At 43.6% G+C, this 18,651-nt stretch overlaps 1 protein-coding gene across 1 annotated transcript; it reads right to left on the bottom strand.

The window, feature by feature from the left end:
• Nucleotides 1–361: 361 nt before the first annotated feature.
• LOC148020730 (uncharacterized) lies at nucleotides 362–925 on the bottom strand. The gene is made up of 2 exons (XM_087698171.1): nucleotides 539–925; nucleotides 362–442 (listed from the first exon to the last, which is right to left on the bottom strand). The coding sequence occupies exons 1-2, from the start codon at nucleotides 923–925 to the stop codon at nucleotides 362–364; spliced, it is 468 nt and encodes a 155-aa protein (XP_087554297.1).
• Nucleotides 926–18,651: the final 17,726 nt, after the last annotated feature.

Below are 18,651 nucleotides of genomic sequence, written 5' to 3'. Positions count from 1 at the left end.
ATACAAAGCGTTTGCAAACAAAAAGAATCTATACTGAAATCATAAAACTGATAGATGAAATAAATACATGATATCGCATAAAATGCGATTGGTACAATCATAAAACAATATCACTAATACATAGAAAATGTCTACATAGATCGGGCGACTAAAAACTAAAGGTATGTGAGCGCTAAGGATCCGAGGGCGAGCTACAAATCGTCGTCCCCCGAAAGCTCGTCCCTCTGCAAAGGAGCATCAAACGGATTCTGCAGAAAAAGAAACAACATATCAATCCACCATACAATAATGCATTCAAATATCTCATGGTAACTACGGACATGAAAGATGAGAGACTTACTGCGCCGCCGCGTCTGTACAATCAGTCGATCAATGATCTGAGACCGTGCCTCTCTGCATATTGAGTCTCAAGGCCTTGCGGATCGCGATTTGTAATGGAGTGCTGCAAAGAAAACAAAATGCTAACTGTTAGAAATATGATTGTCAGTACAAATAATATCTCAAAAAAACAAATAAGCAAAACAAAAGAGAAACTTACAAAGTCCTCCAAATATGTCCTGTGGCCGCCACTCCCAAGATGATGTACCGATCCGGCCTCGATTCGTGCCCTCGCCGCCTCCCGCTGCTGACTCCAACGTCCTGGCGAATTTGTAGCCTCCTCCCTCAGTCGGCGCCAGTCCTCTGCATCTAACCACTCGGGCTTTGGAGCCCCACTCTTGATTGCCTTGCGTGCGTCGGATCGTCTATGTGACATGTATGCACGCATGCAATCCATCATCCAGCCCGTAGAGAATCTATCCACTGCGGCTGGCACCGGGAACTCCTCATGCAAGGATGCTACTATGTACTCCTTGCTCCCCTCCGGTATGTTCCTCCAATGATCCAGGACGTTGTGCCGAAAAACTTGTTGGCACAACTCCCTCATGCGAGCTATCACCCTCCTCCCCTCATCATTCATGATGATAGCTCCTGACCTGCCATCCACTAGGTATCCATAATCCCTAGGAGTGTGCCTCGTATGGGCCCTCTCCCATCTCCGTCCACGCTCCTGGGCATATCCAGGAGACCCCTGAACATCCGGTGTACCGACGGGGGTACCCTCTCCCGGAGTGCCACTGAAAGGGGTGCCACCAGAGGGGGTGCCACCAAAAGGAGTGCCACCAGAGGGGGTGCCACCAAAAGGAGTGCCACCAGAGGGGGTGCCACCAAAAGGAGTGCCACCAAAAGGCGTGACATCTGCCGACGGCTGCGCAAAAGCCGGAGTAACTGGAGTGGACGTCCCCACAGGTGTGACAAATCCTGGAGGTGACCGAGCTCTAGCTGAACGACGAGACGGAGACACCGCGTCCGTGTCTCCACAGCAGCACCCCCCTGATCCTCCTGCAGTCGCAGTCCCTCCCTCTGGCCCAAGTCGCGAGCGTCGAGATCGTCTGCTCGAAGCTGAAGCATCTGATCGCACTGAAGCTGATCTAGCAGAGCGCCCTGACGAAGAACGAGACAGCTCCTGATCTGCTATCTCTCTGAATCTCGCGAGCTGATCTGGAGACATACGTGCCATCATCTCCTGAAACTCCTCATCGCTCATCCCTCGACTCATACTGAAAATAAAGATACCTGCAGAGATAAAAAATAATGTTAGAATAATCAATTGAAACTATACAAAGCGCATTAATATAAATCATTTTTGAAAAATCCATCTTAAAATGCATATCTTATCTACCTTTATGGAAGATCTAAACAACGAATTGAGTAATACAATTCTCCAAGAATGAAGTATTCTATGGTCCCATGTTAATCTCCTGACATAACTCTGCATACACTGGAAGGTCGATAGACATGTCACCACAAAAGAACGAGTCTGCCTCGTTCTCAAAAAATTCTACGACTTCTGTATTTCCATCATTGTTAGCCGATGCGGGCTCCAAGCTTGCGGTGGCCTCCACCCCTTGTAATTTCGATCCCTCTATTTGCATATATTCTTCATCTATGCCTGGAACATCGCTTTGATCGTATACTCTCGCACCTCTAGGAGTTGAAGGTATAACATACCACCATCGAGGTTGTCGGGGATTTGGATAGAAGATTACCTGTTCACAAACACTTACAAACCGTCTTCGAACCATTGTGACATAAAGCATGTCGTATTACAATTAGCAAGCAAATGACTAGAAGATTATCTGTTCACAATGTGCCGGCAACACAAAGGTGTCGCGCAAATCCGTCCATTTTTTCTCGGAATCTATTTCGAGAAATCCAGATGGACCTCGTCGAACCGTTGCGCCAGCTCCTCCAAGTACCACTTTGAACCACTGCACATTGAATATTATCATGGAGAAGCTACGGTAATCCACCGTAATAATACTTTGCAAATTCCCAAAATACTCCATCTCATCCACAACCGTGTTCGGATCCGTTGCTCGTCGCCGGCTCTCTTGCTCAAACCTTGCCATGACACCACAGTCCATTGTGGAGCGCATTTTGTCAATACGCTCCACCCGAAAATGCCGTCCGCGCGACCACGCTGCACCATATATTTTGTACTGCACATTGAAACACTCAAATTAGATGTAGCAAACAAATTCAGATACGACACATTCTAAACCCCTCATTACCTTTGGACTACATCCCCTCGAGAACTCCCACTCCTCCATTGAGACCTCTGCCCCTTCGCTGGATGCTGCGATCAAGGCTCCATGCAACCATCGTGTTGACATAAACCGCGGCATCTCCTCCATGCCTTCGGGATATCGAATCGGTCGGTGACGCGTACTGCGTCGGAATTCAGCTCGCGCTTCCTCTCGATCTTGCCTTGCAATCTGGTACTTGGCGAGCCACGTCTCCATGGAGGCATGGTGCAACATACAAAAGCGATTCACTTTCTCTTCCATTGAGGCATCCATTCTTTTTTCTACCCCATTTCCAACCACCACATCTCCAGTCAGCCTGTCATCGTCCTTGAGCGTCCATAGCATTTCATTGTCTGGTTCCACCGTTGGTAGCCATTGTGAGATATGCACTAATGCCTCTGACACCAACCAACCCTCCGCCATGCTACCTTCCGGACGAGCTCGTTGTCGCACAAAGCCTTTCAGGGTTTTCATGAAGCGCTCCAGGAAGAACATCCATCGTGTATGGACAGGTCCGGCAATCTCCACTTCGTCCACAAGATGCACAAGAAGGTGAACTTGTATCGTGAGCATGCTAGTGGGCAGGTATTTCTCAAAGAGACAGACCGTCTCAACTGCTCCCTGCCTTGCGGATTCAATAGAGGACGTCTTAATCTCTTTCTGTGAGATCCATTGCACCAAAGTCGACAGCTTGTAAATGGCCCCGCGAATTTCTGGAGTTAGGCATCCCGCGATCGCGATCGGTAGGACAAACTGCCACAAATGAGAAAGCATTAAGAATAATGGTCACGTTTCAAATTTCAAAATGTCCACGCTAATTAAAATCCATTCTGTTCACAAACCTGACATATCTTATGCCAATCATGGGATTTTAGCCCAGACATTTGGTCATCTTTAGAAAATGCGGACCTGAGAGAACGCATCATACCCGTCGGAGTGCGGATAGACTTGATTACTTGCTTCACAATGCGCTCTTCTTTGGTAGACAAAACCCAGGGAGCGCGAGGAAGCTGCACTCCCCCTTCAGCACTCGACTGCGGCCAAAGCGCCTCCATCTTACCTACCTCCTTTAAATCCATTCGTGACCCTATAGTGTCTCTCTTTCCTGTGATGTGGTCCCATAGCAAGCTGCCCACATTTTTGAAAATATGCATGGGATCCAACAAGTGGTTGACCTGTAAGTGGGTCCAATATGGCAACTCGTAGAAAACTGAGAACCGTCGCATTCCATTTGGATGTGATTCCGGGTTTACCATTTTCAGCTCGTACCAGCTTGCAGCGTTCATACGTGCTGGAGGTCGTCCAAGAAAACCTTCCCTGAGTTCATGATCCTCCGGCAAGAAAGTGGCGTGTCCTTGATATACCATCTTCTTCATGGTTCGTGACCTTCGGGAGTCTAACTGTGGCCCACACAATGGACATGCATGATAACCTGAGGTAACGAGACCTGCAAGGCGATCCACGACCTAGTGAATACTTGATTGAATGAAATAAAATATAGATATTACCGGCGTGAACAAAGGTCTGCTCACCTGAGCACTCTCCCAATCCCGGAAAGTCATGCATCGTCCACATGAGAATGGCTCGAATGTTGGCTGACCGCCGACCATCGCGCCTGCTCATATCTTGCACCGTGACCCCCTCCTCCCACAAAATCTTAAGCTCATCGACTAATGGACGAAGATACACGTCCATATTTTTTACTTTGTAGCGGCCCGGGACGAGCAAGCTAAGGATGAGATGTCCTTTCTTCGTAGAAAGCCATGGAGGAATGTTGTAGTTGACAAGCACTATAGGCCACACACTGTAAGAAGTCGAGCGCAGACCGAATGGGTTCACACCATCCATGGCGAGACCGAGCCGAAGATTCCTTGGCTCTCGCGCAAAGCCTGGGAAGGTAGAGTCAATGTGGCTCCATGCGCGCGAATCTGCTGATATTCGTTGCACTCCATCCGTAGACCTATTCTGCACATGCCACGTTGTCAAGCTTGCCATGGCAGACGTGCGAAACATGTGGTTTATGCGGGGGATGAGCGGAAAGTGTCTGAGGACTTTTTGAGGGATGGTCTGCCCTTGCAAGTCCTGTCGATACCTGTGAGCACCACACTTTGGACATGTCTCCATAGTCTCGTATTCATCTCGAAACAATATGCAGTCGTTGATACATGCATGGATGTTATTGTAGTCCATGCCAAGCTTCCGTAAAACATGTCGTGCATCATCACGAGACTCAGGCATGGTGTTTGCAGGTGGCAATATATGATATTTCAATAACCTGAAAACATCATAAAACACCTTGAAAAATCCATCCATATTTACAATAATACTGTTTTTAAAAAAAACAATGAAGTCTATATGCAAGGTACCTGAATAACTCAGTCACACTCGTATCGCTCCAACCGTATTTCGCTTGCACACTTAAGAGTGCAAGCAATGTCTTCAACCGAGATACTCGGCACCCATCATATAATGGTATGGATGCTTCCTCTCTAAGCGGGTCAGATGTCTCAACATCCATGGGAATCAATGCATCGATCATTGCCTCCATCTCAGGCTCCAAGATTGTAGGCAAGTCGGGAAGGTTGTCTGTCTCCTCTGGCATTGACGATATAGATGGGCCTTGCGAGTGGTCTATTGGCTCCTGCCATCCATCCATCTCACGTCCACGAACTCTTCTAATTGGCCGCAAAGGGTGCACTCCCCCTTGGGTCGAGACATCACCCCTCTGGACACAAAATTTGCCAACAAGACCCAATCTTATTGTGTATGGTTTTCAATTAGCTTGAGAGTACAATGCATGAAAAATGCTAACTTGAAAATACCGTTTGCTGAAAATCTGCAATCGCCTGATCAATAATCTCAGGTTGAAACTCGCCAAATCGTCGTACGTGTTCTATAGACAATCGGCGTTTTCGTCTAATTGCCAACTTGCATTGAGAGCAAGGACATGGGACACGCTGATTAAGATACGACTCGCGGTCTTGAACAATAGGACCTTCTTCGTTTGCCAACTTATCTACATTACAGCAAACGAGGCTTAAATGGATAGCTTTTTGGAGATGTACGTCAACTTGCAAGTTGACCATAAACCTTGCATTGTATATAGTAGTCGAGAGATTTTCCGATGTTATATCTCGGCCTTGTATCATGCTCAACGATTTGTTTGTCCCGGTAGATAATTTTTTGTTATATCTCGGCTTTGAGTATAAGTAATCCATTTTAAAATTAATGCGCGCCATCTATGAAATTTTACAACTATAGAAATAAAATTTATTTCAATCAATTCTACTCATAGTCATAAGACCTGAGAGAAATTATCCTATACTCAATTTAAGGGATCTCCACTTCTATAACAATAATTTTGGGTTAATTTTGATGAAGTACGTGGCCGTATGCAAAGCACATTGCATACCATTATCGATACGTATATTATCTTAAATTTCATTCCCTTCCCTCTCCCTCTCCCTCTCCCTCTCTTTCTCTCACCCTCTCCCTCACCCTCTCGTTCTCTTTCTCTCCCTCTCTCATTTCCTCCCTCCTCCTCCCTCTCCCTCTCCCTCCCTCTTTCTCCCTCTTTCTCCCTCTCCCTCTCCCTCGCTCCCTCGCTCCCTCTCCCTCCCCCTCCCTCTTTCTCTCCCTCTCTCATTTCCTTCCCCTCCCCCTCCCTCTCCCTCTCCCTCTCCCTCTCTTTTTCTCCCTCTCCCTCTCTATCTCTCTTTCTCTCTCATTTCCTAAACAAGCAAAAAATAAAGTGATTTAAACATCCTCCAAGCAAAAGGGAGAGGGAGAGATACAATGCACTCTCCCTCTCTTTCTCTTTATATCCCTCTCTCATTTCCTTCCCCTTCCTATCCCTCTCACTCTCTTTCTCTCTCATTTCCTCTCCTAAACAAGCAAAAAATAAAGTGATTCAAACATTAAACAAGCAAAAGGGAGAGGGAGGGAGAGAGAGAATGCACTCTCCCTCCTTCTCCCTCTCTTTTTCTTTCTCTCCCTCTCCTATTTCCTCCCCCTCCCTCTCCCTCTCCCTCTATTTCTCTTTCTCTTTCTTTCCCTTTCCCTCTCCCTCTCCCTCTCTTTCTCTCTTACTCTCTCGTTTCCTCTCCTAAACAAGCAAAGAAGAAAGTAATTTAAACATTAAACAAGCAAAAGGGAGAGAGAGAGAGAGAGAATGCACTCTCACTCTCTTTCTCTCCCTCTCCCTCTCTTTCTCTCCCTCTCTCTCCCTCTCCCTCTCCTTCTCTTTCTTTTCCTCTCCTAAATAAACAAAAGAGAATGATTTAAACCTTCAACAAGTAAAAGAAAGAGAGAGGGAGACTCACCAATGAGATATGGCGAGCGTGGGCGGCTTCTCTTTGCAACGAGGGCTCCTCCTCTCCTTCGCGAACAACGACGGTGGCGGTGGCAGCAGCGGCGGCAACAAGTCTCTTCCTCCTCTTCTTTCACAAAGCCTTGGCTCTCTCCCTCGCTCTCGCTCTCAAAAGGCGAAGAAAACAAAATGAAAACGGCGCTCTGGTTTCGGCCGCGCTTTTTTTCCCTGCGGCGTCGCTATATGCGTCGCTATTTGCGTCGCAAATAGCGACGCATATAGCGACGCATATAGCGACGCAAATAGCGACGCCAATAGCGACGCCGATAAACGCCGTCGCTAATCGGCGTCGCTATTGCCCCAGTCCCTTGTAGTGTGACATAGGTTATCATAGCATCCTCTTGGATCATATGGACGAATCAAAGTAGGTATGTTTTTGTAGATCATCATAGCATCCAATGGATTGGTCTTCTCTCTTGCAAAAATCTTCTCCATTGCATCCAAATCTTCTTTGGTTGGTTGATCTTTAGACAATTCAGTGACTCCAAATTCTCTTTCCCCCTTCAATGGAACAAGTCTTGTTTGTGCCTTGGCCACATTGATGTTTATATCTATATCCATCTCCATAATTAATGGCATAAACATTGGAAAATCCTTATCACTGTCCAAAGGTAATCTAAACTTCTTGTCAATTGTCTTATATTTTGTCTATACTTTGGCTTCTTTTTTGCTCCAACCTACGAATTTCAGACTTTGTTGTAAATTTCATAGTAAACACAAAGTTTTCTATGTATAAACAACACCCAACTCTTTTGATTCACAAAAATCAACCATATCTTTTTCAGACTGCATACTCGTATACATTTTTAGGATGCTACCCATGTACATAAGACTGTCTAGATGGTTGTCCATGTATGTGACCAAAATGTAGTTCATAAGAATGTGCATAGTCATTAGATGCATGCAGCTTAAAATATTCACAATCATCATATGCATGTTGACCATAAGTAGCCGCATGCAATTTCCTTTGGACATCGAACCCATGCCAGTTGTCATTGTACTCATAATGTTCATGAGAATGCCCATAATGCTGTTCATAATCATGGTGAGTTGCCCTTTTAATTGCAGCCATTTGAGCAACTTACACTGCAAGTTTGTCATTGACTGCCTTGGTTTGCATATTGGTGACTAAGATGGTTGAGATCATTTTCTCTAACTTAGACATGAACTAACTCTGTTGCTCAACTGGTTGGTTATGCCTTGCATCTCAGAGAGCTTCTTGTCTCCATAGAGTAGCATTCAATGCATTCATATGGGGATGCCAAGGGTGAGAAAAGGAACTGAAACTAGGAGCTACGACTGATTTGTTTTTACATATACTATTGTCTCTTTGTTGGTGCATTCTATCCATCAAGTACTTATGCCTTTCTACATCCCCTGCATGAAGCCACTATGAAGTGTGGAGCAAAGTTCTGCATTCTTGGTCACTAATCTTTCTTTTATCCTTGTCCCCTACCATTGAAGGTGCAGTCCACACAGACCCCTAGTCATAAAATTTGAGATAGCTTTGGATAAGGAGATTTGATCAGGGAACTTTTTGATTCAAAAAGGAAGGGAGAGTGCCCTCTACGAGCCTATGTAAATATTTTTATGACAAAACATATTCAGAATTGGCTATGAACAACTTTATGTAGTTGTATAGAAGGGGACTGCAATAGCCTTGTCCCGCAGGACCACTTCTCACAAAAGTGGTTGTAACTCTCAAATGGGAGATCTGATCGGGGTGCTTTCTAGCTCTAGTCAAAGTTATCAATTGCCTTTATAAAAGGAGTATAGGTATGTAATAAAAGGTCTTATATAGAAAATTTTGTAATAAGAAATGTGCGGCTGAACTGTGCAGTCCAGCACCCTATTTACAACTATGAGAGGCTTATTTTGAACAATTGATATTGTGTAGGGTCTAGCCAAGCTATCAAACTAAATGAGGATCTTTGGATACCTATGAGTACCATGGGGGACTTGTAAATACTTCTTCAATCCACAAATACCTTTGTAAACACTTGTGGAAGTCCACAATAGCATGTATAAATCTTTTATGAGTTGGAAGTTGTCCTGTAAATCATTGTGATTGAAAGTCGGTGCCAATATGATCCAAACCATTGCCACCATGGCCAAACTCATTTCCAATAAGAGCATAACCTTGCTAAACATGATCATCTCATGACCACATAAGCATCACTACCAAATAGAGGCACATAATTTCCAACATAGACAAGTTCATAGATCTCTCAATGTTAGCGTGAGCATATGAGTGCCACCATAAGTATCATTGCCCAAAAAGTCAATCTCTCAATATCCTTTAAAATTATGACATAATCTCTCAGGCATAAGTATACCACATCCATAGATCAATCAGCATCAAGACACCTATCATGCACTCCCATGTCTAATGTAGTCACTATCAGTATGTTAAATGAGTTGGTTTGAGCCTCCAGTTTGCAATTTGTGTTCTCTATCTTCAAGCATCCTCTTCTGATTTATAGAGTGTGGTTCTCCCAAAAAAATAAGATCATGAACACATGACCAGAGCACAAGTATGATGTACCTGCTGATGTGCTGACCCACATGCTATCCCAAAGAATACTGAAATAAGAAGTCCAATGATATAATGCATTTTGTAACTTGAGGCATTAACATGATGATCATGCCAATTGATATACAATCATGACCTCATGCAAAATTTTATCATGAGCAATCCAATGTTCCTTCATCAATCCCGTCGTTTTTTTTACATACTTGATAGGAGCACAACTAAAGAGAATATTTGAGTGTTTTATGTCCTAATTTGGTCATAAGCATCTATCCCTTCACTCTCCAAAGCATCTATCGCTTGTTGCAACATGTCCCTTTATCCCACTAGCATTAATGGGTGTGAAAGAATCAATGGATAAGTAGATGGGGATAGGTTTGTAGCCTCATTAGGGATTGCCCACCCACAATGATAAAGTAGCAGAGAATGAGAGGCTACTTAATGAATTGCTTCATGAGCCAAATTGGAGTATATGTTATGCGTTATCAAGCATTTTTTTGAATCTAAAAACCCCTAGTCAAATTGTAGTTAGGATTGATTTCTGCTAGCTTAGTTGTTTGCATGATAGTTTGTTTTGTTATTCTGTAACTAGATTTCTTGTGTTTGACTAGCATAGGATTTGTTACTATCATTTTCTTTAATTTGTTGAGTGTGAAATTTGATAGCCTTGGTCGAGCTTGGTATTTTTTTGAAAAGGATGAAGCTTGTGTTTGTCAATAGCTGCTGAACATTGAGGAATAAGGTATGTTTTCTTGTCAAGACTCTTGCACATCACAGGGATTATGGGTTCACGAGCACTTCACGTTGCACTTGTTGATGCACTACACTCGGGGTCGTCTCCTGTTCTTATCAAATACTTCCATGCCATGGGTTGGGATTATGCACATTTTGCACCATCATTGAGCACTAGCACGGCATGAAGTCTACTGCAACTATATGCAGTAAATCTTAGATGCACGCGCACATGAGAGAGCACCATCATTGAGCACGCGCAATTCTTGCACACACTATTTGGGATGCTCATCACAAAGTTAGGAACCTCTTGTTGAGTGTGTAAGGAGGTTGGGGGAGTTAGAGGGTCGTGAAGGACGCCATCAATTGTGAGAAGGGTTGTTCATATTTGGTCAACATCTTGAGGACCATAATTTTCTAGAGTGATTGTGAGATTTTGGATGGGTGGAGCAGAGTATGTCATATCTTTTGATGAGAGTTGAGAGGTGAGGATAAGGAATTTTTAATTAATTAAGGAATTTTTTTTGCATCTTGCATGACGCACGATCACATCTAGATAGGCTAGGCAGAAATATCTTCAGTGCATTCATATTTTTTTGTGAGCATTGTTTGAATGGTAGCATGCCATGGATTCGATCAATTGCATGTTTTCTCAAACCATGGATGGTTGTACACGGAGTTCTCTTTCAAATCATAATTCTACTAGGGCACATTGCATGAAAATACAGATTCATTTTGAAAATTCCAAGAATGTCAAAACCGCATTGGAGTTTATACAAGGATCATGGCACAAAAGCATTGTAGCCATAAAACAGCATACAGATTTAACGGCAACAACAACGTACAAAGTTGAAGACAATGAAGCAAAGAGGAGATGTTTAGCCATGAGGGTTGTCGAAGATAAGAAGTTTTCAAAAATCAAGGAGAGAGTTTTGGCTATTAGGTATCGGGTTTTGAGAGATTCTTGGAAACAAGAGCAAGTTGTTCTTAATCAACAATTTATTACACAGGATGAACAGGTGTTAGAAAAACAAGAAGCTGCTCTAACGCTACATCATCGATTGCGTTTTTCTACCTCTGATGGCATACACCAGAGGGTTCAATTGGGCAAGAGCTTTCCATTCTGTGAGCCTGAAAGAGTCTATATAAAGATGCCATCAATGCTTCTGGGGATTCAGATAGTACTATCTATGAACCATATTGTCAGCAAGCTGTGGAAATGGCTACATTTATAGAGATGCCTAAGGAGAAATTTCAAGTTTCTGTGCCTGTTAAAGTGGAAAATGTGCCAGATCCAAGTTGTGAGGTAATGAATAATCTGGTGAGAACCCTGCAAGATCAGACATCTCAGGATGTTGAAGTCAAAGCTCAGAAGGGGGGTTGTAGTTCTACATCAAGCTTTGTTAGTGATGCTGTGAGAACAACCTACGATGTGGATACTGGTAATAGTCCAAAGAATCATTTTACAGTTGATCAAGAGAGTCTGGACTATTCAAGGCTTCAACAAAGGATCGCGGAGCCAGTAAGTAGGATGGAGTCAATTGCTTTTGTTAATGACACATGTCCTTCAGCTCCTGAAGTTACTGCATCTGTAGTGGTGATACCATGTCCTATATCAGTTACCTCTGAGACACAAAATGTGGTTGGAAAAGACAAGATTGCATTAGGATGATGAAGCTACTGATGAAGACGAAAGTTGAAGGTGACGAAAAGGATTATTGTGGCGTGGAACCCTTGCAAACCGTGTGGAGCTCCAGCTTGGCTGCAGAGCTCTGTGATGGACGAGGACAAGATGACGCTAATGGAGATCTAGAGTATGTGAGGGAGGTTCTAAGGAAGGTAGGCTCACCCTCGGACATGATAACAAAGACAGGTCTGTCAGGGCTGATAAGCCCGATGGAGCCTCATTTGTTTTTCATGTTGGAGGTGCAGAGGAAGAAACATCACAACAATACCGGTGCAGAGGAGTCTTGGAGGCAATGGCAGTAGGGGCAGGATCGAGACGGGGCCAAAGGATGGGTGGCAAGCAGCAGGTATGGAGGAGGAGGCTATTATTTGACGCGATGAACGTGAGTTTGAGGAAGATGTTGAAACTTATGAAGCCAACAAAGGTGAAGAAGAGGAAAATGATCGAACATGAAAGTCAGCTAAAGTTGAAGGTGAAGATGAAGCGGATGAAGACAAAGGACAGACAAAGAAGGAGACGAATAATGTGACGGAAGTGAAGATAGCTGACTAGGGAACACAAGCTCTGCACACAAAACCGAAGGGAGAGAAGACATAGAAATCGAAGACGATGGAAGCAGCAAAAAAAGCTTTCTCAATCGCTGAAGCTAAGAAGGGATTAAAGCATTAACAATGGTGGAAGACCAAAAAGCTGCATCAAGCGGTAGAACCTGAAGTTGGAGAAAATGATGACGGTTGGTTGAAGGCGGGAAGACACAAATGAAGAAGAAGCAACAAAGGAAGACAAGAAGAAGAAGGGCGTCAACTTGGAGGCTGCGACAAAGCAGTCCGTTTCTGCAGAGGGTAGCGTTAACGTAACGCTGTCGTAGATTTCGTGTAAAGGCTGTAGAACACGGGGTTCAAGGTACAGCAAGAAATAAAGACTATCAAGAAGATCTCAATATTTGATGCCAAAGATCATATATTGTTTATCAAGAACTTTACAAGAGGTCCATGAGTTCTCATTCTGAACATTCAGCTTGTGTAGGAATTTTTCCAACATAATAAGCACGAAGTTGAATATCTGTATCCACAGACACAGTTTGCCGCTATACAATAGCATTAATTTTGTTTCATACATTCATGAATCTGCAATACTCCTGTTGGCCTCATCTTTCAATCATTACCTTTCTATAATCCTCAATTTCTTCAATTTGTGACGCTTGCATTGAGCCAAATATTAGATGTTCTCGTGTCTTTCCATCTGTTTCATCTTCAAACCTTGTGAACTCCCACTCCTTGAGAGATTCCGTTTGATAGATAGTGTCAGCTTGCTGGGATAAGTTAGAGCCATGTGAACAAGATGTTTTTAAATTTGAGGGCCGTGTCAGTTGACCTCTGCAGTTTGAGCAAAATGACGTCGATGCAGGACCAGTCACAGCAGGATTTGGCCCTGTTGACCTACAGCTTGGGCAACTACAAATCTTCAACATCAAAACATTTGACAAAGCCTTGCAGTACTATTGGGAGCTCTCCCTCGGTTGCGCGCATGTATTCTGTCTCCCGCTTCAGAGCTTCCATAGAGGCACAAACAGAGTGCAAAAACGTCCTCGGAGCAAAGCTCAGGGCCCACATAAGTACAAGACTTTACGATTTTACAATCAGATCACCAGCACCAGAGCAAAGCTCAAGAGCGTCATCAAATAGACAAAGAAACCAGTACTAAAACCATCAGCAGCCGTGTTCAAACTGTAGCCGAGATATCAGAACCTTAGGAGGCATGATATAAGACATATGGAAGGCACGCTTCTCCCATGCCACAGCCTCGCTCAATCAGCCGTGTGAAACATTTGGTCACCACATCGTGGTTTGACTGTGCTATCCACCTAAAGCTGCAACCAGCATCTTAAGAGCCTTCTTGCTGAAAGAAACGCATCGATGCATCCTCCTAATGCTTCCGTTGAAGGAAATACCATTTAAGAAAAACAACTCTGCTTCTAGCAGCAGTATATACTTTCTGCTTCAGCAAGCCGAGCATTCAACATGAAGACCAATTCTGCACCTGTTGATGGTTAGCCTCACCTCGTCGACGACAGAGCAATGCTTGCCCTCTAATTGACGACTTTCAGTTCATTTTCTGATACGTGCGGCTCTGTCGCAAACACTATTAGTGCTTTTTAACGAATCCTAGAAAATATGGTGTCTTCCAATGAAGCATCACTGGGTCAAATTCATGAAAAACAGAACTTCCTCACGAAGTTTGCAGACAGCCAGGAGCCTCCACAAAAGACCCTGATTGTGAGGTCCATCTTTGTCTCGGCGCTGTAGTTCTTCTAATTTAAGTGCTGCCTAAATTCGCCGCTCCTTAATCGAGACGACAAATAGCCGCCCAATTCGTGATCATGCCCACTCTCCATCTATCGCCCACACCTCGTCAATCAGCAACTCCAGATGCTCTCAGTCGAATTTGCGAATTCGGGGACCGGCACTCAATCCACCAAGAAGTTGATCCATTCTCCTCACGAACCAGGAAGCATAAAAAAATCTGTGTGTCTGTATCACGCCCTCCTCCTCATCGTGCACTCTCGTCTTTTTCTAAAAAAAAACTTCCTTTTTCCCCACGATTTCAGCTCACTCCCTCCTCAATCTAGCGTTTCTGTTCTTTTTCCTCTTCTCTGCCTTCCCAGTAATCGGCATCGCTCCCTCATCTCCTCAGAAAGCGAAAAGGAAGGGCCCCTCCTCCAATTCAGGCGCAGCCCGCCACTTTACCTTTTTAAAAAATATACCTCTCTCTCTTTTCTTAGCTTTTTCTTCCCTTAGATCTTCTTGCCTTTTGGATCCCTTAGAGAACATGTGCTTCACACGTCTTTAGGTGTTAATAAAGATTAGGGTGATGAGAATACATATCATCCAATTATTCCACATATCTCAGTCCAGAGAATTCTCATAGCTTAGACTTGCTTGGGACTGTGCAGAGGGCAGTACCAGGAACATAGCCTCCTAAAACAATAATAGAGATGCATCACCATGATAAATCACCAATACAACCCAGCCCTCTCTTACAGTGTCAATGAGCTTGCATACACCATGACCTTTGCCTCAGCTCTTGCCTCACGCACACAATAAAAATAGCCCTGTTTACAAGAGCAGAAGATTTAGGAGTCCATTCCTAATGATTTCTTGGATTCAAAGTGCAGGAAATATATACATTGGCTGCGGATTACTAAAATGCATCACACAAACAATAAATCACACGCAGAAATTAACACAAATGCACAACAAAAATGGAGGTATTCACGGCTCAGATGCGCAGCAACACGACATCCACCCCCTCTAAACCTGCGCATCCTCCGGATGTGCCAACTATCCAGGATCATTCAAGTCCACAAACAGGTCAAGTCCATCTTCTGATTCTAGTGAACCTGTTTCTCCATCAGCTTCATCATCTATGTTTTCTCTCTCTTCTGCATGTCTTACTTCTACCTGCTCTTCTTCTGTCAATGCTTCAAGTGCATATTCTTCATCCTCTCTTCTCTTGAAAATCTTGACTCATTTTCCAGCAATAGGCACCCTCAATAATGTTCCATCTAATTCAGCCAGCTCATAGGTACCATTGTCAAAAACCTTTTTCACTTCATACGGTCCAAACCATCTTTGAACCATTTTTCTCATGCTACTATGCTGATTTTCTAGACTACTATCGTAGACTAGAACCCAATCTCCTTCTTTTATGGCTCTAGGCCTCAAGCGATGCCTTAAATCAAACCTGTCCTTATTTCTGAGACGGGCTGCCTTCAAACGGTCAACAGCTAGCTGCACATCTTCTGTTCTTCTCTCTAGTTGACGAATCCGAAGGGCTAACAGCTCTTCCCTTGATAAATTCTCATGCCACGGAAGAACACTCCAAGTGAGAGCACAAATTTCAGTAGGCATGACAGGTTTTTGCCCATACATCAACTCCGCAGGCATGTATCCAGTAGTCACACTATGTGTAGAGCGATCAGCCCACAACGCAAAAGGTAGCAATCTCGGCCAATCACCAATCCGACCTCTACAAGCTTTTGCCAATGCTTTAACTATTGGCGGATGTCCTCTTTCACTTTTGCCATTTCCCTCTGGATTATAGGCAGTAGTAAGAGCCAATTTAATCCCAAGCCGTGAGAAGAATTCTCTAGCTTCATCAGCATCTAGCTCTCCACGATCAGCTGTAATCTTGCCTATACATCCATACCTGCAAAATATTTCTTCCAACAAGAATTTACATACTGTAGTGGTGGTCTTCGTCCGCAATGGTCTCCCTTCAACATAGTTTGTAAGATCCTCCCTAGCCAAGACAAGATATCTCATCTGCCAAAGTCCCACTGGCAAAGTAACCAAGTCTACCACCCACTTGTAATGCATACATAGTGGATAAGTCGGATGCAGCTCATCACGATGTCGCACTAAAGAGTAAAGCTGGCAGTCCCTGCAAGTCTCCACAAAGTGAGAAACATCTTTATACATCCCTTTCCACCAGTATCTTTCTTTGATTTTCTCATAGGTAGCCCACACACCTCTATGTCCAGCCCATGAGCTCTCATGAAACTCTCGTATAATCTGTATCTGCATCGCTACATCACAAACTACTCTCAAGGGCAAGCCTCCTCTCTTTCTTGGATGCTTCCAAAGAAAACCATCTTTCAAGAAATACCCATAAGCCTTCCTTCTGATTTTCTTGAATTCATCATCTGTCCAATCAGCTCTTCGAGTCAATGAACTTAGATACTGTCCAATTTGCAGCCACTCATCAACATAAAGTTCTTCAATAAAGGCTTCAACAGTAGATACATGACAATCATGAATAAGGACAGAAGCAGCAAACTCTGTCTCATCATCTTCTGCAAGCATTGACTCCTCATCCTCATATCTCGCTCTAGAAATTATGTCAGCAACTGGATTATCTTTCCCTGCTATGTGTCAAAATTCTGGATTCAATGATTTGATATAGGCAATCCACCGAAGCATCGCTATATCTGGAGTCGAGCAACTAGTAATCATGCCAAGCAAAGGCAAACAATCTGTTTCCACAATAACTGAAGCTCCAATAAAATATCCTTTGTCACACTTCAGTGCAGTGACTACTCCCCACAATTCTCTTTTAATCTGCGGATATCTCCTTTGTCGCTCATTAAGAACTTTAGCTCCAAAATGGATTGCATACCTATTTCCATCAGCATCATCCTGTCCCACAGCCCAACCTATGCCAATAGGGCTAGTATCAACTGTCAACATGATCGGCCGTCCACACTGATAATCCGCCTTGCGTAGAGTAGGAGCTGATTGCAACAGCTTCTTGAGCTTACGCATGGCTTTTGAATGCTTCTCATCCCAATGAAATTTTTGCCCCTTTCGAAGCAGCTGATAGAGAACATCTGCAATATGAGCAAAATGAGGAATCCAAATCATGTAAAATACACAAGCTCCCACAAATCTCCGCACCTCTGAAGTAGTTGAGCAATACTCTGCAATCCTGTTTATGGCATCCACCTTTGCAGGAGAAGGCTTTCTGCCATAGAATCCAACCATATGCCCAACTATGATGACTTCATTAACAGCAAAGACAGATTTCAGCCCTGAAAGTGTCAAATTTACCTCCTCTAATCGTGTCAATATTTGTTCACAAGCATTCAAGTGATCAGCCACAAACTGTCTACATCCACGCAAATCAAGACTTTCATTCTTTTCTTCTTCTGCACAACCCTTAATAGGCACATCATCTAGAAAAGGCATGGTATACTGCGGAATATAGTCTCGAAGAACTCTATGCATAGCATTCATCATATGAGCAACTGAGTTTGTAGCACCTTGAGGCAAGGTACACATCCTCACAAGACCAATAGGCGTCTGCATAGTAGTAATATCCCTGCTTTCCAAGGCAAGCTGAAACTGATCATAGCCTGAATACAAGTCACCTAGTGAATAGATGGCTCGTCCAGCAAAAGCTTCAGCAAATTCATCCACAACTGGACCTGTACCCACATTCTTGATTGTCACTTTGTTCACGGGATGCATATCCTGAATAAATCTCAAAGTACCATTCTTCTTTGGTACAGTAAACCACCTGTTAGAATAAGGTGCAGAAGAGGGTTCCAAAATCCCCATTTTAATCTTCTCATTCAGCAACTCTATCAGCTTTGGCAAGTGTGCTTTAGGCACAGGTATATGACGTATATTCCATGGTACATGAGGAACAGTGAAGATGACCATAGGTGCAACCAATTCGGGACTAATACAACCAATTTCATGTGGAAAGAAAGCAAATGCCTTACCATGACGTCCAAGCATCTCTCTAAAACATTCCTTTTCTACTAGAAGCAAAAAATCATCATTTCCAATCTTCAATTCTGCAAGGGTTTCAGCTGTAAACTTATGTCCAATATTCGCAGGATCCCTCAACATAGGCTGCTTCATAGCTTTTTCAATCTGCTCATCACTATCAGAAGGAAGCGGGCCTGCAACCGGCTTAACCTTCTTATCAACTGTTTTATATTTTGTGTCAACCTTGGCATCATTCAAGCACTCTTTCGTTTGCTGCAATTTCTGCAAATTTTCAGCATCTTTCAACTCTGTTGGCTGAAAAATTTCAGCCTTTAGCTCTATGGACTGCATGGGTGCAGTCTGAAACTCTGTATGCAGAAATTTTTCTGCATTCAACTCTGTTGGCTGAATGAATTCAGCCCTCGGCTCAA

Source organism: Lygodium microphyllum, chromosome 18, assembly GCF_053477565.2.
Source record: "Lygodium microphyllum isolate KBCC chromosome 18, Lygodium_microphyllum_v1.1.10, whole genome shotgun sequence".
NCBI classification, from domain to species: Eukaryota; Viridiplantae; Streptophyta; class Polypodiopsida; order Schizaeales; family Lygodiaceae; genus Lygodium; species Lygodium microphyllum.
This window is presented reverse-complemented; position numbering and strand designations above follow the sequence as displayed.

Excerpts from the sequence above, each read along its gene's own strand:
- LOC148020730 (XM_087698171.1), bottom strand. The coding sequence starts at position 925 with ATGAGGGAGTTGTGCCAACAAGTTTTTCGGCACAACGTCCTGGATCAT. Across the intron at positions 443-538 it reads GGACATATTTGGAGGACTTT|CACTCCATTACAAATCGCGA; the intron begins GTAAGTTTCTCT and ends TTTTCTTTGCAG.